A 23,895-nucleotide genomic window follows, 5' to 3' on the forward strand; every position below is an offset into this window, starting at 1 on the left:
TTGATACAGAGTTAAGATATTAAATTCTTTATTAACAGCCTCATATTCAATTAACATCCTGATTATTGGATTTACTGGTGAACTCAGGTACATCTGAGGGCAGGCACTGTAATCTCGGAGGAAGTCATGCCTGAATTTTTCATACACATCAAAGCCCAATCCTTCCTTACAGTGCAGAATGCAGTTCTACATTAGCAGTGCAGTTTCAATTGCATGCGTGAAATCCACCTGTAACCATAGTGTCAAAGTCTTTAGGTCGGGTTTTCAACTAGAAGGGTAGCTTTTATTTTAGTTTGGATTCTGTTTCCTTCAGACCACTTAAACTTTCTATGGAATATATAGGAAAATCTAAATTTTTCGGATCAGAGTATAAAATGGCAAGCATTTTGACTGCAGAACCAGTCAACAGCAAATAGAGGAGTGAAACATATCCCTGTATCCTGCTTTTAACAGATTTAAATATGTGATGTTAGTCTGTAAGAAATAGCCAAACTCAGCATAGCCTGAGTCATCCTTTTTATTACAATGTGGCTAATAGATGGGGAAAATGGTAGTGGTGTTGGTATAGTCTCTTTACCAATTACTGTGCCTTTCTATCCAGTAATTCAACAACTAAGGCACTTGTGAAGAAAGAGGGAGATCTGGATTTCCTGTCTTTGAAGGAAGGAATCAGCTACTTAACTCACTAATTATTGTTCTTTCCTGAAACCAAGAAGCAGCCTGGCTTGCTGTTTAGATAAGAATGATAATCTGGGAAAGGCAGACTTGAAATTTCAGTGTTTTTTTAAAGCAGCCATTGGATAAAGTAGACGGCATTTTTTTCTAAGGATTGTTACCTGGTCTAATTACAGGTCTAGGAAGAAAAGGTTTTCCATATCTGGTTTAGATTTTTGGTTGTTTGGGTTCTGTTCGGAATGCAGGTTTTGTGTGTTTTTCCTCTAGGTATGCAAGGAGAGACAAATTCATGGAGTTCAATCTTCTTAATTCTGAATAAAAATAATCTTGAAAAAAATATTGTATTTCATTCTACAGATTTTATGGTTAGTGTTCTTTCTGAAGATGACAACATTATTAAAAATATTAATCCAGCACGGATTTCTATGAAAATGTGGGAAACACAGACCAGTGGAACTAAGATACCAATGGATGTAAGTCATCAAAATACATTCTCAAAATGGGTATCAAAATGCTGACATAGGACAAACATATTTGTAGTAGAAACTTTCCTTCATTTTATTTAGATCAATATCCTGTTCTAGATTAACAAGTATTACATATCAGTCATATTTGTTTATCAGTATCTGTCCTGTTACAAGTTGTCAGACTGTTCAAATATCAAGACTATAGTAAGGACAAAAATGCTTCCGCTCTGCAGAAGCTAACTAATAGCAGGAAGACTATTCGAAGTTGCTACTCCTGAATTTTGCGAAGACTAACAATTAAGACTATGGAACTAGTGTTGAAATTATAGGTGATCTCATTGAATTACTGTGTGCTATCAGGGTTGCAAATCATTAAGACTTGATAGCATGTTACAAGCAAGGTATTTTGTCAGTATGTTGCATTAATTTTTTTGCATCGTTTCAGGTTACAACATTTAGCTGTAGTAAAGTGAAGGATGACAAGGAAGATGGCTTCTTCTACTTCAGGTATAGTAGCATTTATGTTATAATTACAGATAAAATTTACTGCACAAATTACATCATTTGAAATAGAAAACAAGGTGTTTAGATTTTGATAATGATCTGTTACAGAATTAGTGTGTTACAGTGCTACAAAATGATAAAAGATACTGGCAAGATGCAATGAACATGAAGATTGAATTATTCCCTAGATACAGATGACGTTTAATCTGAGAATGGAGAAGAGTCTAAGATAATATATTAGAATACATGAAGAGACATGCTAGCAATGAAGGGACTACATCACTTGCTTGTCACTTGTCTAGTAATGTTTTTTAACTCTTTTCAGTGCTACGATCGCTGCTGTAGAAGTGCAGGCTGGGCAAAATGGACTTGACTCTGATTTAATACCTTCTGTAGCTGTGTGTTAATCCTGAACCATGACCTTGGCCCTGTCAGTTTAGTGGTCTTTCCTTGGACTACTTATTCAGAGACGGTGTCTTGGATGACAGGCAGCAGAACTAGAGCTCATCATAAGCTAGTGTGTGACTGCCACATTTCTACATCTGTTCCTGACAGGCATGCCATGGGATCAGTTAAATAGTTGTACTGGCTCTTGATTGAAGATCTTGCCTCCTAGGAACAGACTTTCATTCTGCTTTTAGAATGGCAGACTTTGGGATCACCTTATTGGCAGCAGATAGCACTGTTGCACAGCTGATTCTTGTTCCTGCATCAGAGGAACAGAGGCTGCTGCAGCTCAACTATCTCAAGATTCCAGGAGCCATCTGAGTGGCAGCACTTCAGGAGGTTATAGGGGATTCAATGTTCCAACCTAAACGATTCTATGATTCTAAGTTTCCTAACTTGCCTCTCATCTGCGGCCCTTCTCCCTTTCATGGTGCATAATAGAGTTCAGGAAGCTAGGCATCCGATTTGTAATCCGTGGGGATCTGTGTGCTTTCAAGACCTCGATGTAGTATTAAGTCTTCAACACTTTTTTTCCCCTGGGAAACGGAGGCTCAAATCCAGGGTTCTGACCCGGCTTAATACACAGTACAAATGTACCTCCATCTGTAAGTCCTTCTGGCATATCCAGCCAAGAAACTATCCCTTCTGGGAGGGCAGTTCATATAACCTTTGTTTATTCAGTCTTTTTAGCTTCTCAGATAGTCTATAGCAATGTAATGTATTTGAAAACCTTTTCATTTAAGAGCTTACAACTAATTCAGAATGCTATTTAAGCATGGCTTTTTTTATCATTACCAAGATCTACTTTTACCTTGAAGGCACTTGAGGTTCTGAAGCCTTCTAAGGCTGAGTTTTGGCAGCTAAGCACAAGGAGACTCCCAAATAACGGGAGTCATATTGAAAATTTTGAAAGAACAGATGGTAAAGATTACCCATTAGCAGCCCTCGTAGGAAAGTGTGTATTACTCATTCCTACCAGTGTCTGCGGCATCACAGTCTACCACCTGGTTTCTCTCAAGTTTTCCTGTCCTTGTCACTGTTACAATGATTTTCATCTATTAAATGTGGATCAGTAACATAGAAGCTATTAATGCAGCCTTACAACTTTCATAACAATTGTGCAGTTTCTTCTTTTTCTAAAACATATGTCTGGTTAGATGGTCTTCAGCCACGAGATCCTCAGCAGATTATTTGCAGCTCAGTTTTTTAATGCATCCTGATAAGGCAGATGCTACTTTCAATCTTAAGCTAGATAAAATACAGAAAAGGTAGAATTCTTTCCTTTCTATTCAAAATACAAAAAGGAAAAGTCATGGTCTGTTCTAGAAATAAGTAAAACTTCAGGATTTTGTTTTTTGGAAGCGTTGCAGGGAATCTTGCATCTTTCTTCTTCCCAAACAAAATAAGAGGAAACAAATTGCTTTATGTTACTGACAAAACAGATAAAGTGCTGTATGTTGAAAACAAAAGTATCATTAAACCAGTTCAAGAGTGCCACAAGTTATGCTCTCAGAGAAACATCTGAATCTTGGTTAGAGACTGTTTGCATCTCCTCATAAGTTTCTCAGCATTTGTAAGTCACTACTATCCCTTGTTAAACACTGCAGCAGTCTTCTGGATGCCATGTGGCCTTCCTTGCTAAGTGAAGTTTTGTTTATAGCAACACAACCACATAGGGTCTGGCTTCCCTTCATATTTTGGTATTAGGGGTTCTTTGCCAGTAGTCTGCACTCTGGAACGCTGCAAGGTAAAATGAAAACTCTTCTCTGTCTCTCGCTATATTCAGCCTTGGTAGCTGGTCCAAGTTACCCAGATTTTTACACCTCCTGAGTAAGAGAAGAAATCAGCTACTCAGATTTTTTGTAACTTCAAGCCAGATGATTAAATTTGGAGATAATTTGTTGTTATTGCAGATATCTACACTCTGCTTCAGTAGCTTTATGAAAATTCATTGAACGGGAAGTGAAATGAGGTAGACTTGCAGATTTCTAAATAGGGCCACGACAAACTTCCTGCCAACTAGTAGAGAGAGACTCTTGGAGGAGACTTTCCTCATCCAAGCTTCCAAAAGCCTTATGCTAGTTCTTGAAAAACTTTCATGGTGTTCATGCTCAAAGAGGAGTGCGATGGAGGAGTACTCTAAATATGTCAGGTCTTAACAGGGCTTTCTAACTAGTTTGAAGGACTACTCAGAATTTGAATTGCTAGCATGCTTACATACTTGTCACTTCAATATTGACTCGCTTTTGCTTTTTTTTTATTATTATTTATTTATTTAGGGATAAAGTGGTTCCAGAGAGAGTGGGCACTTACAGTATCCAGTTTACCTTTGCAATGGATAAGACAAATATGCTCAACAGTGACCAGGTTTGAATCTATAATTAATTACATGTAGTAGAGAATCATCTGGGAGAAATATTATGATGCTTTGTAAATTCAGAGTGCAATACTTTTAAGCTTTGCCAAAAGTATTTTTGTTTTTGATAGTTACTGATTTCAAAGTATGTTTTCATTAGCATTTATAACTAAACAGAAATTTTGTGGAATAAGACCTGTGTAGTTTGCAACCTAGTAGAACTGGTTTTATGGTCATGATAATTTATTTCAAGATTGTCAGTAAATTTTACATGCATTTGTTTCAGTATTTTTGAGCAACCCATGTGTGCAGGTGAATTGTAGTGAATTATATTAGTCTTTGTTTTGTTTTATTTTATTTTATTCTTCTTCCTTTTTCTGCTAGATTGTTGTTGAAGTTGTACCTAATGACCCTGTACGCTTGTTACCTGATTCTTTACCAGCTACTCCAGCAGTTTCCAATGTTCGAACTCTTGCTAGCCGTACACTGGTCAAGGATTTATACCTCCATGTAATGGTAACTATACTTCAAGAAAAAAAAACGTGATTAGGGACTGTTGAAAATATGTTGAATTTTGCTGTAGGGCATTGCTGCTATCTCTTTGCAGATTAACTTCACAAAAAAGTGATTTCCAGTATATGACAGGTGCATCTTGTTTTATTTACGTACAGATAATCAAAAATATAGCATGCAGTCTTTGCTGTTAGGCATCTCAATTGAAACCCATTTCTTGTTGCCACAGGAAAAGTATGTTTTAAGAATAGATTCTAGTGGGAATATGCTTATATATACAGCAGATGTTTCTCTCCGCTATTTTTCTTCCAGGAGACAGTTTCTCTTAGAAATCTTGTATTACAAAAAATGTTTCTTGAAATTTGAACATTCACAGGGATACAGGGAGACCATTTACCAGTTACCACTGTGGGCAACACAGTCGCAGCTTGTGCAAAATTAAGTTACTTTATCACCACTTAAGATAGACTTGAGTAGTGAGAAACAAAAACAACAAGAGTAAAGCAGCCTCCCAGCCCACCATTCCCCAGGCTCAGCTTCGCTCCAGACTCCTTTGACCTTTCCTGAGCAGTGCAAGGGTTGGGGAGCAGGGGCAGTGGTCAATCCATGACAGCTCCTCTCTGCTGCTCCTTTCTCCTCACAGCTTGTGGGTCTAGTGTGGGGCCCTCCATGGGCTGCAGTCTGTCATGAACCGCTCCAGCATGAGCCTTCTCCACAGGTGCTGTCCTTCAGGAAATACCCACCTGCTCTAGCCTGGGGTAGTGCACAAGCTGCCTTGTGGATATCTGCTCCACCGTGTGGATATCTGCTCCACCATGGTCCTTTGTGGGTGGCAGGGAGTACCTGCTGCGCTGTGGTCTCACCGTGGGCTGTGGGGAAATCTCTGCTCTGGCGCCTGGAGCGTCTCCCCTGCCACCTCCTTCTCTTACCCTGGTGTGTCCTCTGCTGTTTCTCTTGGTTTTCCCCTTCTTCTCTGCCAGTGCATTTTTGCCCCTTCTTAAATATATTTCCCCAGAGGAACCACCGTTCTGGCTGAGGGTCGGTGGGAACTGGCTGGCACCGGCTGTGTCCAGCCCTGGCGTCTCCTTGCTGAGGCCGCCCCTGCACCCCCCCCCACTGCCAGCACCTTGCCACGTAAACCCGATGCAGTAGGTAAATCGATGACTTGGTTCCAAACTAACCGGTTTGTCTTTTTTTACTTACAGGATGAGTACAACAACCACACTGGAATTGATCTAGTTGGCCGAATAATAGCAAAAATTAAGAGCCCCAATGAAGATGATATCGAGATCCCACAGTTTCAGGGGAAAGTCAGTACAATTGAGTTTCCATTTGACAGAGGCTCAGCTGAAATTGTAAGTGTGGCTGAAATACACAGTTAGCTCCATGAGCAATGGATCTAATGAGACCTGTTTCCCTACAGCTTCAAAGTTGATCTTACACCTCCCGTTTTGTAGAGGGTTACCATATATTGTAGCCTTCCCTTACAGATAAGTAGGTACACTATTTCATCTCTGGTTCCTGATTTTCAGAAAATCTGAAAGGAGGACATTCTTTAAACTGTTCATCCCTGCCAAGCCAGGGAAGTTTACAAGTACACTCAGTTAAGGACTGAGACATACAGAGGGATGCAGGAGAAGTCTTGTCCTCACTGGAATTTCATATGTAAATAACACTTCACCGATGTATGGTTAAACCATTAATATTAGCAGTATTTTATATTTTGATTTATAATACTGTCTGGTTATTATATCTTAAGATCATTTAGCCTGATCTCTTCATATATATGTAATTAAATTTTACCAGGTTCTCTTTACATTTTGTCAAGCTAACTGGGCATACATATACTTTGCAGAAAAGCATGCTATCCTCGTTTGAAGAAGTAAAGATTGAACTACCACTTCTCTCCATGATTTATTTCAGTCATTAGTGCCCTTGACTGTTAAAAATGTTTAGCTTATTTCAGTTTGAATCTCTGGCTGTAGTGTCATGCATACCTCTGAAGGTACTGCATATTGTAGTAATGTCATGGCAATCACTTTTTCCTTCAACAAATACAGATTGAATTTTTAAAACCTATGAGTTCCATTTGTAAGTTGTTACAAAATATAATATAAAAGACACAAGTTAAAATGTGTATGCACACGAAAGCAGAAAACTGTTCAAAACACACAAAAAAAACCCAGCAGATCAGAGCCACACATTTGTTTTGAGTGGAATGGTCACAATGTCTCTCTTGAAAGCCTACAGAGAACTTCAGTCAGTAAGACTATTCACATGGTGACATAGTTATATATACATTTATTTAAGTTGCTGATAATATAAGAATTATCATATAAGAATTGCAGAGCAAAAGTGTACCCCTGTTTCATTTGGTTCCTCTAGTTGTCACATCTTACTAGCTTGAAGTCAATGGAAATCTTCAAACAGTTAGAAAGGTGTACTGAAGGAGGATCCAACTTCTTAAAGAAATTCTCAGCCACCTTTTCTAGGGCGTTCATTGGGAGCAGCTTTGCAGCAGACCAACATCAGTGTGTGCCAGGTGGAGGCAGACACTGCCTTCGCAACAAATACAAAATTTCTCAGTACATCTTGGAAATCACCACAATAAAACCCCAGTAGAATCACTAAAATCAACATATCCCACTTCTTCATAATACACTTTATTAAGTACATCAACTCTTTTTATTGCAACTACATAGAGGAAACTTAATCACACAGCATAAATAATCCTCTGTCAGTAACAGTCAAGGATGGAAACATCCAGTTAACATGGGCAAACGTTTTTCACTGAGCAATCTGTCAAACTGATTTACTCTGATCCCTAAGGAAAAGTGACAAAATATGTATGAAAAACAAGAATAGAGTGCATGGACTGAATAGAAGTATCAGATAAAATTAATATACTAATTGATTTATGGAGCACTCTGAGTTTCTTTTGTTCCCCAGTCGTGTTTCAGGAGTAATAAATTAATTGGTTTGTGAACACATTTTTCTTTGACAGGTGGTGTAGGAAAAAGTGCAAAAGTATAGGTGAGGAGTGAGCTATAACCACTGGTCTGATAAAATAGTGCTTTTCTCCACAAATCTTTCTTTTACACCTGTGATAAAAATTTGAACAGATGTTGAAAGCTTCACACTGTTGGGGAGAATAGTAAACCCATAGGGTGAACTCTGAGAGTTCAGATAAAATTACTGGATGGTTTCTCATGCTCCTCACTGATGCAGAGGTAACAATTTTTTTTCATCTCCGTGTACTAGTAACCTGCTGTTGAGCCACTGTGACCTAAATATTCCAGTCTTGCTTCAGTGACTAAGCTAATAGCTATGCAATGTTTTTGGGAGATGTTTTTGGTTTTTTTCTTTGGCTTGGTTTGGATATTTATTTATTTATTTTGTAAGCAGGTTCTTTTTCTTTTTTTCTTTCTCCTTATATATCCCTGGTTTGTTGGAAGATGAGGGGTTGCATTCTTCTGCTTTCTAATTGCTGTGATCTGATAAGATCCTACTGCTTTTGACAGTAACTTGTGTTCCTGATTGTTCTGTAGAAAGTAATACCATTTCAGTGAATCTCTTCCCCTCTTTGGGGCAGTTTTCAGTTTTCTAGCTTATACTGAGTTCCCTGACTTCAGAAAACTCACAAAACTTGTGTCAAAAGGATTTGTTGGTTGTGATGCAATGTACTTTTCATATGATTGGTAATGGGGAGGGGACACACTAGTGTTTTTTCAAGTATCTTGAAATTGTTCCATCTAGTTTGTAAATATAATTATGTGCAATTAGCATTAATGTAATGAAACTGATAATCTGTCAGGTTTACTTTTACGCTGAGGTTCAGGAATACTAAACTTGTTTAATGAAGAAAAATGTTTAGATTTTTATTAGTATACATTTTCTAAGGAAAAGGTATTTCCACTGCAGACTTCTCCTAATTAAATATGTAGCTGCAATATTTTTGAAAGCCATGAAGACTATCTTTGAAGGTTATATATCTATCTCTTCTTTTAGGCTGCAACCACCTCTCTTGATTTGGCCAGTTGAGTAGCAATTTCTACATGTTAAAGGTGGAAACAGTATGAGTTTTATTATAAGCATTATTCATTTTATGCATGATACCTTTCCCAAAGTAACAACATATTTAGATATTACCTATACTAATTTTATTTCTGTTTACCGTTCTTTATGGTTTTATAATATTTCTCATGTTTGTAAAGAAAGGTGAAGGATTTAGTTTGTCTTTTCGAAAAGGAATTGATAAAAAATGGGATGTTCATGTTAAGTGTTTGGATACATATTGTTCATTCATTTGGGACCTGCTGTCTACTTCTATGGTAACAGCAGTAACTTGAACTCAGCACTGGGAATAGTTTGTGTTTCCTTTTTCCGTGTTTATGCATTGGGTCTTTCTTTTTAATGTTCTGTTTGCATTTGTTCACATGCTGAATGAAGTACATCCAGGGAGATCTTGCTTATGGGACAGTGCAGAAAATATTTTTTCTGAGCATGTATCTCTTCAAATTTATAGCCAAAAATAATAAATAATAAGTCTCTTTAAACAGGTAAAATGACAATCTTAATTCTTAAATAATAAAGTAGTTACTGCTAAATCTTTGTATTTTACTTGCCTTCAATAGTTATAAAAGGCATTTGCAAGCCAATAATTAAAACTCTAGCAATATTGTATAGATATTATTTATAACTTTTAAGATTTAGTATTTTAAGAATGTCTGTCTGTTTTATGTGTTACCAGAAGTGTGACTGTAATCTTATGTATGTATGTTTGCTTGTTTGTTTTATTAGAATCTAGTGTTGGCTGAAAACAGTCCTGGAAGAGATAGCACTGAATATATTCTTGTATTTGAGCCAGATCTGCCAGCTTTGAAGAAACCTTTGGAACCATACTGTCTGTCCTTTATGTTTTACAATGGTATGTTTCAGTTATTCTATAATGCTTGCTTTTCCTTAGAACCAACTATTTTTAGGTCCATAATACTTCTTAAGAACTGTGTAATAGCTTAATAGATTTTTGCTGATATTTAAACCAAGTGTGTTACTCTGTTGTCTTCTAAATATGTTTGTTTATTTCTGTAGATTTCAAGAAGCAGCAACAGATGGCAACGCTTACAAGGGAGAGAGACCAGTTATCTCAGTCCATAGGTGTTTATAGAAATTGGTTTGATATTACCAATCAGCTTGTAACTGAAATGAAGTGTAAGTTCATTAAAATATAGAAATAAATTTCCTGGGAATTAAACCTTTTTTTCCTTTAATAATTTTGAGACTATAGAGAGGGGGAGAAAAGTCAGTATTGAAATAATGAAATACAGTAGAGGGGAGCAGAAAGCAATATATCTTTGCATTAGAAGGGAAGCATCTAGTTATTTGGATGGACGTACCTATAAAAGGTGTTGATTTGAGGTAGAGCATTTTGTGTCGCAACTGTCAAAAGGAGGAATAAAACATTGAAATTGATGGTCTGGTTCATTTTTCCATGACTGCTTTGTACTCTGAGCTTTGGAATGGATGTGTGAATGCTTATCCATCTGGAAAGTCAACAGTTGCCTAAAACCAATCTTCTTTCAAAAAGTTAGTCTCACATTTTCAAAATGTTACTTTTTCCCCCCATATTTGATTCTTAAGTACATTATTCGAAGGTATTGTGTAGCTATTCAGCAAATGTAATCCTTTATAAAGTCTTAAACAGCAGAGCCGGGTAAGTGCAGTGGTTTATGGAAATGGGACAAATGAGGGAAATGTTTTCTTCACAGTATTTTTTTTGTTAGAATCATCCTGTCTGTTGCTCAGAAGGTTTGTTTTAATAGATGCATTTTGAATTTTTACTTTTAATTGCTAAATGTAAATAAAGCAGGCTGGAATTAGAAGATGCTGCTTCTAATGTAAGATGTTTCTTGTAATTTTAGTACAGGGCTGTGTTTCTGTTACTGCATGTTTCCGTTATGGATGCAAATTCCTAAATTCCAGTGTGAAAGGCAAAAAATTTTGTTTCCTATTTGCAGATTTTTGCACATCTCTAGAGAGTAAGTTAGAGCACAACGTTACACTTTATACTTAAATAGCATTTGCAAATATAAACCTGTTTGAATAGAGAGGGTGGAAAGCAACTCACCTGTTTTCTCATTTGTTTTCAAAATTGCTTCAGTTCAGATATGAGAGTTGAGGAAATGGTGTCCAGGAAACTGTCCCGTGTAAGAGACAAAAGAGAGTAGTGCCAGGTACCACTCTTCCCTTCGCTCTCTTGCCATGTTGCCTGTTGGAGAACCACTTGGAAAGATAATTGAGGATGAAAAGAAGAAAGGGCTTAGATTCTCAAGCTGATCTAAGGACTGGCCCTGTAGCTTTGTGAAGCTGAAAGAAATGGCAGCTGCTGAGATTGCTTAGAGACTGGATAAATTACAAGATTTTTGTGGACAAATCCTGATACTCTGTGCTGAAATTAAAAAGTAGATAGCATTGGCTGAGGGTGGCATAATTCTGAAAACTGGAAAGAAATTATCTGAAGTGTTCCATTGCTTTCTAATATTTCCTTACTCCCTGTTGATATTATTGGTTTCAGGTCAGGTTAAAGAAGCTGAAACAAGAGAAACTCACCTGAAGAATGAACTGAAAAAACATCAAATTGAATTACCACAGACAAACACGGTATGACTTATTTCTTCCTAAACTCCATGATGTCTTGAAAATAAATTAATCTTAATATGAATTTGATATAATTATATAACATTATTGAATCACACTGGTATATACACAAGCACGTACTACCAAAACCCTGAAAATTTAAACCACAAGGAAAATTTGTGGATCAATGCCAAACTTAAATTACTGTTCTGGTAGTGTGACTGTCCCTTAAACAAACTGCTAGAGGTATAAGAAAAACTTCAAGTTTATATCCTGATCTTGGTTTTGCCTTTCTGCTAAGGTTACCAGTTGTGTAACTGGTACTGCTGGTTTTCATAATGGGTTTTTGTAGGCTGATCGATATACACTGGATGTATTCTGGTGTAAGCAGACCAAAGGAAAACACTTACTTTCAGAGAATTAGATAACTTAATATGTTACTACTAAAGCTGATGTAAAAGTGAGTTTGAGAGATTCAGGGCAATTACCCCCACTGCTAATTTTCCATAAAGATCCAATTATGTTTTACAGAAACTTTTAAAACAAAGTTTTCAACCTACTAACATTTTTGGGGAAAAAAACATGTAAACAGTAAGTTAGCTTTAGATCAAGTGAAAACAATTGTTACACTCATTAATCACAAATCAGTAGAATTAAATTATATATATTCTGCAATCACTGTACCCAGGTTCTTCCTGCTGGCTAAATTTTTCAGGCCTTGGACATGATTCCCTTCTAAAATGGTTTATTTGTGTACATTTGTGGTTGTCTCTTCCTTTTGATTTAAACTTCCTTCAGTTTTGGCTCTGGTAGCTCTTTGTGGAAAGCTCCCTGAAGTCTTAAAAAAAAAAAAAAAAAAAGAAAAGAAGTAGCAATAAAAAAATCTGTAGTCACAATTGAAGTATGCCACTTTTTGCTTTCTGAGTTTATCTGCAGTGGTCCCCTATATATTAAGAGTCTGTTTCAGATTATTGAATGGTTCTTGTTAGGAACTTGATTGACAACAGGTAAAGTAACTACTTCTGCAGCTCAGCCCAATGATACACACTTACTAACTTCAAATTATAATTTTCAGCTTCAGTATGTGGATTCTCTTATAAAACAAAAGATGTTGGATCAAGAAGGAGTAATGAAACAGCCAAGGCGAACTTGTACCCTCCCAAACTATCCAAAAGGCAACCAGGATATTTTAGGCAAGGTGAGTTTTCTCTCAGCCTTCAGATGAGTTTTGTTGGTTCCAGGAAGTGGTAATGATGAAAAATTTGCAAGTAATTTTTGAGGAGTATTAAAAAGAAGATAGCAATCTCAACCCATCAGATGACCAGCTCTTCTAATAGATTCATCAACAGGGGAATTAAATGTCTGATCAAAGTTGCAGGATTATTGTGATTAGCATAAAAAGGGGAGGTGGTCTTGGCTTCTATTTTGACTGTTTTAACTTCTGTGGTACAGATTGCACATTTAGCTCAAATTGAGGATAACGAAGCAGCAAAAGTTATCTCTTGGCATTTGGCAAGCGACATGGACTGTGTAGTCACATTGACTACTGAAGCTGCTCGTTCTATTTTTGATGAAACTCAAGGTCGACAACAAGTGTTACCTCTTGATTCTATTTACAAGAAGACACTTCCCGATTGGAACAGGTAGAGAAAACACATTTGTATTACATACTACTTCAGCTTTTTTTGGCGTACGTCATTTCTCTTTTTAAGCTTTAATAGTAAAGTTTTAACAGAAAAAAATTTCTGGCTTCATAATCATAGCAACAGTGATGTCACTTGAAATGTTAGCTGAAATCATAACTTTGTCTTTAACTGCTGTTAAAGGTAGGCAATCTACCATTTTTTTTCCTTTACTTCTCCATGTTTTCTAGAGCAGGAACTTTTTAAAAATAATTCTAGCACTTCAAATTCTAACTTAAATCCAGTTCCAGAGTACCTTCCCTAAAATAATCTGTAGTAATAGAAATTCATTCTGCTGGTTTGGTTTCCTGGAAAATAAAGGAAAATGCAGTATTTATGTGCCTGAAAATAATTTGCTTATGAAGATGACTGCTAATACCATTTTAGAAAATGCCTTTTAGAAAAGATCTGACGTGCAGGTACACTTATAAGGTCCAGAATCTCAGTTTTTATAAAACTAAAACTTGTCCATAAAATCAGTCATATGGATTTGTTGGGTATATGTCTTATTACAAATTAGCGTTTCCAAAGCATCTTTAATATAACTGGCATTTTAGATAATGATTTAGCATCTGGTGTGGAAGTGTTAAGATGCATCCAATTAATTTTGAAATTTCTGACTATATTGCCAGAAGTAATAATGAAATAAGGGAAAATTACCTTTTTTTTCTCCTCTTTTCTTCTCCCTTACTCTCCCCTTTCTTTAAACAGACCTTTACCTCACTTAAGAAATGGAAAAATCTTCTTCAGACCTATTGGAAATCCAGTATTTGCCAGAGATCTGTTAACATTTCCAGATAATGTAGAGCATTGTCAAACAGGTAAATAGTATTAAAGAAATTGTTCAGAACTTCTTTCTTTTTAATAAATAAAATACAGAAATATCGCAAATCATAGTCCTTTCAGTAATCTTCATTGAAATGTGCAAATACCCATGTTACATTCCTTGTGAAGTCTGCTGGTACAAAGACTGTTAAGTATTTGCAAACAACAGTTGTGAAAACTTCAGCAATGACCACTGTCTTCTGCTTTTTGTCTTTTTTTCTTTACTAGATTGCTTTTCTTTTTAAAATTACAGCAGCGTTATCTTATTCCCAAGCTCATATAAGCAGAAACAGGCAATCATGGTATTAGTTTTTATATTTTCATATTGCAGAAGTTACTGCTTTTGTTAGACTGTTTTTCCAGTCCTATTCCTCTCAAAATGTGTAACGTATAGATTTAGGTACACTCAGATCAAACTGCACATGACTAAATACATTACGCTTAAATAGTTACAGGAAGAATAAGCTTTCAATTTTTGTGTAGATTTCAGCTTAGGGAACCATCATCCTCTTACTTTTCCTGATAAAGTTGCAGTACCTACCTTTTCCTACACTTTTTCTTAAATTAAGTAGACCTACTCTTTTATATGGAGTCTTGGAGTCTCTATAATAATAGAGATAACTTCAGTAAGTTTTTCATTTTATTTAACAACTTCTCAATATTGAAATATTCCTCTCTTCTGTTAATAAAAAAATTTTTTTTAGTCCAGTTTCTTTGCAGAAAGTTAGATACTGTCAGAGACTTTGACTAAATTCTTCATGTCCTTTGGGGAAATTTAAAAACCACATTGCTTGACATATCTCATGCAAGACTACATCAAGTTAGACTTTGTACAGAACAGTCTTTGACTAGCAGAAGAAAAGTCTTAAACACAACCAGATTATCAGCCTGTGAATGTTTTTTTTTCTTTGATACCCACTGAATATTAAGAAACTGAGAACAGAATTCAAGGAGGACTTAAAATAATGATCATTTATATAATTTCCTAAAACTTGGAATTTTATTATGTGTGTCTTCATAAATGTAAATGTAAGATATCAAGAGGGTACTTTGGTGGAAAATACAGTCAATTGTGCCATAAGGCAATTAAACATACTAAATATTTTTCTTTATGAATTATTTAATGAAAACAGAAGATTGCATATTTATCTCAATCTCAGAATAAAATTTCATTGGAAAAAGATCCTGCACATCTGTTTCCCTTGCACTTATCTAAAAAGCTGTAATAATGACACCTTAGAATTGATTTTTCAAAACTCAAGTTAGTTTCTTGTGGAGAAATTTCATGGTTCAAAAAATTACATTTTTCAGTGTTTGGGATGCTCTTGGGTGACACTATCATTATAGATAACTTGGATGCTGCCAACCATTACAGAAAAGAGGTATGTTTCAATTATTCTTGATATTTTTTAAAACAAATACATTGCATAGCTACATATTTAATACATCACTAACTTAGAATAATTGGTAAGTTTAATGCTGCATTAGCTGTAGGTGTGCTTACTGTCTGTAGGTCTTGATGTACTTAACAGTGAATTTTCTCTATTCAACAAATTCCATTATGTGAATGTTGCCGTGAAGCATGAGGCCATGTTTTAAAAGAGAAACATTTTTAGTTTTGCTGTTAAATGCACGTTCTTCAGTACTTGCCTAGCCCTTGTATGTATAATACAACACAGTAGTCTGAGGCACATGATGAAATCTCAGATCCACTGAAACCCACTAAGATTACTAAAATCTTGATGTGAAATTTACTAGACCTTTTTCTGACCCGTTTTATTTAGGTTTAATGGGACATATTTTAGCAGGCAAGAGTCCCTGAGAAAGTCCTGACACTGGGCACTTTGTTTCAGTTTAGGAGTTTACTAGAATCGAAATAATAATTCAGCAGAAGAATACAGAACTGTGCTGATTAAACATTAAGCTGTTGGGGCTATATATTCTCTCGCCCTGCCCCCAGAAGTGTAAGAAATTGTAGTGCAGATTTGTACTTAAGAGAACAATAAGGAACCTCTGGTGGCATCTCAGATTGGTAGCCTGTTTTGAGTCAGATCTTGGTTGTTAGTGTCAGAGACAAACCATCTGTGTCTGTTCAGGAAAAGGAGTTTGTATATCATCATTTCTCAAAATGAGGTCTGGGTCATTGCATTTGGTTAGTCTGTCACCCGGTTTGTTTCTGTCACCCACTACAGGTAAATTTCATCAACTATATGGAAGTTTTAGTGAATATGTTATAAGAAATAAATCCCTTGGAATTCAGATGCTTTAGATATTGTGCATTTAAAAAAAAAGACAAAAGCCATCTTCCTCAAGTAATTGAATTAAGTGCTCACGGTTTTTTTATCATCATTGATGTTTATTGCCATTACTTCATAGTGTATGTTGATAATGAGCTTTTTTGCAGTATAGATCTAAATTCTGCCTCCAGAGTTCTGTTAAAAATCTGAGAACACAAAACCAAAAAAAAAATCTAGATTTCATAATTGCCAACAGTACTGTCTAATTCTAATATACGCATTCTATTACTTGAAAGTAAAAGACATGAAATGTGATTTTATAAAAGATATTCTCATTAGAGAACAAGCTGCATCATAGTTGAAAGATGCAAAGCTTCACAACAGTGTTGTTGAAAACTTCAGATTTTCCATGGAGTTACTAATTTAGTATCTCTTTTTATACTTGTGTAGGTTGTAAAAATTACACATTGCCCTACTCTGCTGACTAGAGAGGGAGACAGGATTCGCAGCAATGGAAAATTTGGAGGCCTTCAGAATAAAGCTCCTCCAATGGACAAACTCAGAGGCATGGTATTTGGAGCACCCATGCCGAAACTTTACTCTACTCTCTCTGGACAGATAGGTGGGTTTATGAAGTCACGAAAATGCAAAACTTCCAAAATTATATTGCTTTCCTATGTTTGTTATTCTCTTCTGTAATATAGAAAGGAAAACTTCAGTTTAGCATAAAGTTATTTTAAGAAATATGACCTGTACAGTGTCCTATTTATGAATTTCCCTTTTCTTAAAAGCTTATAGCTATTATATTTCCTGAAAGAAGAAATAATAATCATGAGATATTCCCCCTTTTTCTTAGTCTTATTAAAAAAAAGAGTATAAGCAGTGGTAAACATTCAAACAACAGGTATAAGAAGCTTGAGCTGATGAAATTCCAGCATCCTTGAAAAACAAAATTTCAGGTCTTTCTCCCCCAGAAACACCATACATCAATTCAGAATTTCTTACTGTGCAAGTAAGCTCTGTGAAGCAGTAGTAGAAAAATTCCTGTTCTCATCAGTAGTGCACAACAATGTCTACATTATTTCCATAGCATGAAGATACCTTATATTTCCTGCGAGATCATTTACATTTCATGATGTGTTTGGATTCTTCCTTTCAGAATAAAGGCTATAAATTAAGTCAAAAGATGGCAGCTTCTGACATGTAACGGCTGACCTGACTGATCTGTAAAACATTCAAAAGTCTTATTCACAAAGAAGGTTGCTCTTCAGTACTTAAAATTAGTTTTTCTGTAACAGTATGCCTAGAACTGTGCAATGAAGAGAGGTGGGGGGAGAACAAGAGAACACATGCACCTATTGGAGTAGCTTTTATATATGAGCAAACAACTAAACCTTGACCTTGAAGGAGAAGAAAAGACTAAAAAGATCTTCCCTAGGCATTTCAGTAAAAATATATTACATGGAGGAAAAACACAGTAAGCGTTTCAGCTACAGGCTGAAATGTGTTGGTTTTAGCACACTTCATGTTCGTCTATCAACACATTTTCCATTGTTGAACTCCATTATTACCCAATGTGAATTATATTGGAATTGTCTATAATTTAGTACAGGAAGAACCATGGTAGAGAAGGGCATGTTTTAATTACACTTGGATAGTTACTAGGCATTTAAACAATTAGTAGTGAAATTCCATATAAAGGACAGCACCTCATTGCACAAGACTTGTTTTGAACTGAATTCCAGCTGTAACATTAGTTCTGACTTGCTCTTCTTCTATGTTTGTAGCATAAAAGAAAAGTGGTTACTTAAACTGTGATTACACTGACAAGGTATTTCTAAAATAAACTGTGCTAAGAATTTACAGTGCCTTTTTTCAGTATGCAGTAACTAATCTGTGTGGATGTTTTCACCCCGTGGCAAACGTAAGATAATTTAGTGTTCAGTTAAGCTTTGTGCAAGCTACCTCATCTTCACGACAAAGTAAAATAAATGAATCTGGGCTAACATGCTTGAACCCTTTCTTGACATATATATTTAGTGCCTGGACAAAGAAAAATTCTTGATCCCATGTTAAAAGAGGAACAAAGTTTGTCAGCAAAATATGCTCTTGTTTACCTGGGTCTGCTGCTGTCTCCTTATGGAAATTTCCATAGATGGGATGAAGTGAAACTCAGTAAATGTTCTCTGGTCCACAGGATGGACTAGGTTTCAAGTCAGTAATACAAGCTTCAGCTTTGTAGCACTAAAAGCAAAACATCCTACAAGCACACAATGGCATCAAAGTAGAGAATTCAGTTTGGAGCGCACACAAGTGACAACATTTGTAAAGAAATACCTGTTTGCCACATAATTTTCAGAGTTCACTGGTACTTTACTGTGACCTAAGATAAGGGCTCAGAAAGAAAAGAGGAAGCAAAATATTGGATGTGAGTTAGTTTGGGGTTTTTTTCCCCAATCTGTCTTTACAGTCATTTTAAGAACAGCCACTGGTCCACTATAAGTTTGGGTGTTTGGGGTTTTTTTTAAGTACTGCTTTTGAAAGATGTTTTCTTGTGAATCTTATGCATTGTCTGCATTGTAATTGGGTAGCCTTCTAAATCAAAGTGACCACTTATTTACAGTTCTGTATTTTATTCTCAATTAGATCTTCTTCAGCAATACCGTGCAGCAGTGGTGAAACTTGATAGTGTGAATAAGGACCTTGATTTACATTTGCAGTCACTTAACACTCCAGAAATGCTAAAGAAAAAACAGGAACTTGCCGAACAAGAGAAAAGCCTCAAGCTAATAGAACAAAAATTGGGTAGGTTATTGTATTATGGCTTTGGTGACCTAAAAGAGAGGTGTTACCTGCATCCAGGTGTGTTCTACTATTACAAACTAACAAGTTCAAACTATGAAGGAAGATTGTTAAAATTAAGAGCTTAGAGATGTCTCATTTTAGGGAAAGACTAGAAAAATTATATGTAGTATGATGCTGTGGATATTACCTGGACTAGCACTGCCCTGTAATGTGATCAGATAATAAAAATGTAGTCAGTGTCTTGTGAACGTGAAACTATGATCTTACTAATAGGAGATTATATAACTATTGGTCTGGCTGGCCCAGTGTTACACACCATTGCCATTCTTTTTGAAATGACAGCATAGTAAAACGCTGAATTGCTTTTGCTAAGGAAACACAATCAAAACATTGTACTACAAAAGAAGCACCCCTAATTCTGCAAGGATAGTGTTTCTGAGTTATAAATTGTTTTTATTTCAATATCAAATAATTTATGATATTTCAGAATATATTTTAAAAACTATTTATTCTGTGACAACCATAAATAAAGCAAATGGTTTTACCTGTCATCTTTGAACTCGGTTTCAGATATAAGGTAACTATAAAATTTGTGGCACGTCTAAAACTTCAAAGGTTCAACACTGCTGTTGTTGGGCTCATTTATAACCAATAGGATTAATATTTAAAAAAAAAAAATTGTTCTTTCTTACAACTTTTTCATAGGTATGACTCCATCAGATAAAGTCACTGAATCATTGCTTCAGCCTATAATGTTAGATATGTCTGACACCCCCATCCCTCCCAAAAGAATGCGAAGAGACTCAGTAAAAAAGTTGTATAGGTGAGTCTGTTCCGAATCTGGTCATTACTTTACCATGTCTTGGATTCAAAGCAAAAACTAGTTTGGTGGGGTTTTTTTGCATTGGAGATTTTTCTTTTAATTCATATTTGTATACAGCAACTAACAACTAATACAGTTTGCATAAGGCTGATTTTCAAGGTAATTTTTATTTCCATTACATTTTCTGCTGTTATTTAAGCTTGATAAAAAAATTTGTTTGCTAATTCTAATTTTGTTTCTCTTCATGAAGTCATTGATGGGGATCTTTATGCATTCATGTTCCCTGTATTTTCTGGTATATTCAACTCTGTTACACCCCAGAAATACTTGAGATAGCTTAGTCTGTGAACTTTTCTAAGGTTCTGTGTCAGATAGTGGGCAGATGAACAGAGAAAGAACTGTATGAGGTGAGCTGATGTAAAGTAACACAGTCTAGTTAACACTATAGTACACTGTGTTAACTACACTGTGTTAAATACTTTACGCCAGTATTTATCTCTTTACCTGTGAATCTGCTTCTACATTGCCTCTGTGGCTATTGAGTATTTGTGTACACACACACACACACACACAAAATGATCAGGGAAATCTGTAAGTCTGTATCTTTAAAATGACATGGAGCTTACTTTTCCATTTCTCATGTCTCTCCTTATGACTGCGTCATTGTCTTTGCTGAACTATGGTCGTGTTTTTTAGATTATTTAAATCTTACTCTGTTGTATTCTGCAAATCTCAGAATGAGTTTTCACTATATTACTAGGTATCTCAATTATTTATATTTTTTATTTTCATTTTTTTATTCATATGTAGTACACATGAAGTGTGGGGGGGTTTGTGTTTTTTTGAAGTGATTATGTCTTTAATATTAATCTGATGCTATTCCTCATTTTAACTAAATATTTACAAGAATAAGCTGTACACAAACACAGGGTTTACAATAGTTATACTAGTGGGAGCTCTGTGCTTTTGCATCTATTATATCCGTTATACCAAAGAATATAAAAATTAAACAAAAGTGTGTGTCTTTATATATACACGTATATATAAAAGGGCCTGGTTTATAAGCTACCGTGCTTTTTTTTTTTTTTTTTTAGCTCAGAAGAATGGATCTCCTCTCCCCAAAAGAAGCAGCAGCTGCAACAGCAACCGCTGCCAGTAGCCCCTTCAGAACTTAATGGAACTTCACGAAAGAGAAAGGCATAGACTTGATGAGACTTGTTGGAAATAGCTATGTATTGAAAATGTGAATACATTCAGTTAAAGAAAATTTTCATGTTGTATAACCCATTACTATGAAGATTTTTATACTGATAGGAGATATACATGTATTTCAGTTAGTAGTAACAAAAATGTTTAACGATGATAGCCTAATTTTTGTATAGTTAATTTTCATTTCTAAAAGCTTTCAGAGTTTTTATGTTCATGTGTGAAAAAAAAGTTTAAAATATATCCTTTTTTATTTATGGAAAAAAACCAATCTTTTCAATAAAACTGTTTCAGTGCAAAGCACTGCCAATATCATCATCAATTGTAATAATTAAATCAATAGATTGTGCCATGAAATGAGATTTTAACTTAAAAAGCAACCCAGGCTGTCTTGGAAGAGAACATTCTGGACTGTTCTTTTTTGATGGATGAGCTGTCGAGGTAATACCACTTTAAAAGGGAAGGTTCGAGCAGTGACATACTGACTTCTAACCACAGCCATTTGTAGAGTCTAGAAGTTAACAACAAGCCAGCATCTGAGGCCCTGGACAGAATTTTACTTTATAAGGCTGTCTCCAGCTTTAAAAAAAAATTTTATATATATATATATAAAAAAAAAAAATCTTGATTCTGTTTCCTTCTAAAAATACCTAAAGAAAATTTAAGTCTTCTGTGGCTTAAGAAACATAATCTTAAAATGCTGGAGAAAGTAGTCAACAGATAAATGAGGCCAAACAAAAGGAAAGGAGAGTCACAAGTCACTTCTACTGATCCGCATGACAAGGATTTTAGTAATGTGCAGGGCAGAAAAGGGCCAGGCATGATTAAAGATACAATTTCAGCCAGGGTCAGAGTGAGCAGCTGGAAATAGGCTTGATTGGATGAAAAAGATAGGGAAGAGTAGAAAGCTAAACTTGAGACAGTATAAAACTGTAAGTTGAAGCTATGTAAATACATAACTGGAGAAGGCATTCAAGGGGACTTGGTCCAGTCATTTGACGGGGGGGCAGGGAGAATGAAACAAACTTGTCCTTGGTGAACGAAGTTGTGAGCATTCAGAGCAGGTCTAGCTCACTAAGGTGTGTATGTTTGGTGATGCAGAAACAGCAATGCTCCATGATATTTGAAAAGTCCTGGCAGTCAGGCAAAGACTCTATTAACTGGAAAATAGGAAACATCACACACATTTTAAAAAAAGAATAGAAAGGGGGACCCTGGGAGCTACAGCCCTGTCAGCCTCACCTCTGTGCCTGGGAAGATCACAGAACAGATCGTCCTAGAAGCTACATTGATATAAAAAATCAGAGTTTCCGATCCCCCTTGCTTTCTGGCACTCCTTGCTAAGGCGGGAGGCTAGGTGTGGCTGGGCCAGGCTTCCAAGATAAAACTCAATAATGAGTCGTTATTAAGCAGGTATTTTTTTATTTGCAGTGCTGGTTGCATAAGGAATCACTCCTCCTAGTATGCACACCCTGGCTCCAGTTCTCACTGTTCTTATGCTACAATCTAATACGTATGCATAACATTTCCTGGAAAACTAATACATATTCAAACCACTTCCCCAAAATTATTTACATATTTTTCCACCTCGTGCATGTGTGCAGCCACCTCTGAGGGTCTTCTGATGAAGGCTTGGAGTCTTTGTCTGCATAAGCTGTCAAGCTGGGGTCTCTTGCATAAGCATGGTTCATTTCTACTGGTTTAAAAACTTGTTATCCTATTCTTCTGAAACACACCATCCTGTTCTCTAGTGACAGAAAACTTGTATCTTCCTTTGCAGTGCTTGTTTACCATTGTCCAAGGTTATCTCTGACATACCCTTACAGTTCTACAGCCCCCAGTCTAAGCTCCCAGACACAATTAAGTAGCAACTAGGTATTTCTCTACATTCTACGTATGTTAGCACATTGTACAAAGGTTACTTAACTGCCAACTCACCAAAGTTGACCGGTCTCTTATTCTTTTAACCATTACATATCAACATGGTGGGCAGGGAGGCAATTTGAGACAGCCAGCGTGGCTTCCCCAAGGGCAAGTCCTACCTAACGAACCTAGTGGCCTTCTGCGATGGAGTGACTACCTCAGTGTATAAGGGAAGAGCTACAGATGTCGTCTGTCTGGACTTCTGTAAGGCCTTTGACATGGGCCCTCACAACATCCTTCTCTCTAAACTGGAGAGAGACAGTTTTGATGAATGAACTGTTTGGTGGATGAGGAACTGGTTGGATGGTCACATGCAGAGGGTAGTGGTTGACGGTTCAATGTCCAGATGGAGACTGGTGACAAGTGGTGTCCCTCAGGAGTCCATATTGGGATGAGTACTGTGAAGTGTCTTCACCAATGACAGTGGGATCAAGCGTGCGTGCCCTCGGCAAGTCTGCAGATGACAGCAGGCTGAGTGGTGTGCTTGACATGCCTGAGGATGCCATCCAGCAGGACCTGGACAAACTCAAGTGGCCCACGTGAACCTCATGAAGTTCATCAAAGCCAAGTGCAAGGTTCTGCAGTTGGGTCAGGGTATCAACACAGGCTGGGGGATGAAGGGATTGAGGGCAGCCCTGTGGAGAAGGCTCGGGGGGACCGCTGGGTGAAAAGCTGGACCTAAACCAGCAATGCACGCTGGCAGCCCAGGCAGCCAAACGTACCCTGGGCTGCACCAGAAGAAGCGTGGCCAGCGGGTCGAGGGAGGCGGTTCGGCCCCTCTGCCCCGCTCTGGTGA

At 36.5% G+C, this 23,895-nt stretch overlaps 1 protein-coding gene across 5 annotated transcripts in view; it reads left to right on the plus strand.

Annotated features, from left to right (window-relative positions):
* SMCHD1 (structural maintenance of chromosomes flexible hinge domain containing 1) overlaps window positions 1-21,491 on the plus strand; it is a 91,031-nt gene extending 69,540 nt beyond the window's left edge. For 4 of the 5 annotated variants that reach the window (XM_055799413.1, XM_055799414.1, XM_013298422.3 and 1 more), the window contains 16 exons: window positions 1,033-1,148; window positions 1,588-1,649; window positions 4,373-4,460; window positions 4,834-4,965; window positions 6,168-6,317; window positions 9,763-9,889; window positions 10,054-10,173; window positions 11,537-11,622; window positions 12,674-12,796; window positions 13,051-13,241; window positions 13,992-14,101; window positions 15,417-15,487; window positions 16,793-16,964; window positions 18,989-19,147; window positions 19,853-19,970; window positions 21,065-21,491. In XM_055799413.1, the coding sequence (XP_055655388.1) occupies window positions 1,033-1,148; window positions 1,588-1,649; window positions 4,373-4,460; window positions 4,834-4,965; window positions 6,168-6,317; window positions 9,763-9,889; window positions 10,054-10,173; window positions 11,537-11,622; window positions 12,674-12,796; window positions 13,051-13,241; window positions 13,992-14,101; window positions 15,417-15,487; window positions 16,793-16,964; window positions 18,989-19,147; window positions 19,853-19,970; window positions 21,065-21,173 (1,934 nt within the window). In that variant the 3' untranslated portion in view covers window positions 21,174-21,491. Of the gene's footprint in view, window positions 1-1,032; window positions 1,149-1,587; window positions 1,650-4,372; window positions 4,461-4,833; window positions 4,966-6,167; window positions 6,318-9,762; window positions 9,890-10,053; window positions 10,174-11,536; window positions 11,623-12,673; window positions 12,797-13,050; window positions 13,242-13,991; window positions 14,102-15,416; window positions 15,488-16,792; window positions 16,965-18,988; window positions 19,148-19,852; window positions 19,971-21,064 lie in introns of those variants that run through there. The other variant, XM_055799415.1, reaches the window with a different exon arrangement.
* The last annotated feature ends 2,404 nt before the right edge of the window (window positions 21,492-23,895 follow it).

This window comes from Falco peregrinus, chromosome 3 (genome assembly GCF_023634155.1).
Source record: "Falco peregrinus isolate bFalPer1 chromosome 3, bFalPer1.pri, whole genome shotgun sequence".
NCBI lineage: Eukaryota > Metazoa > Chordata > Aves > Falconiformes > Falconidae > Falco > Falco peregrinus.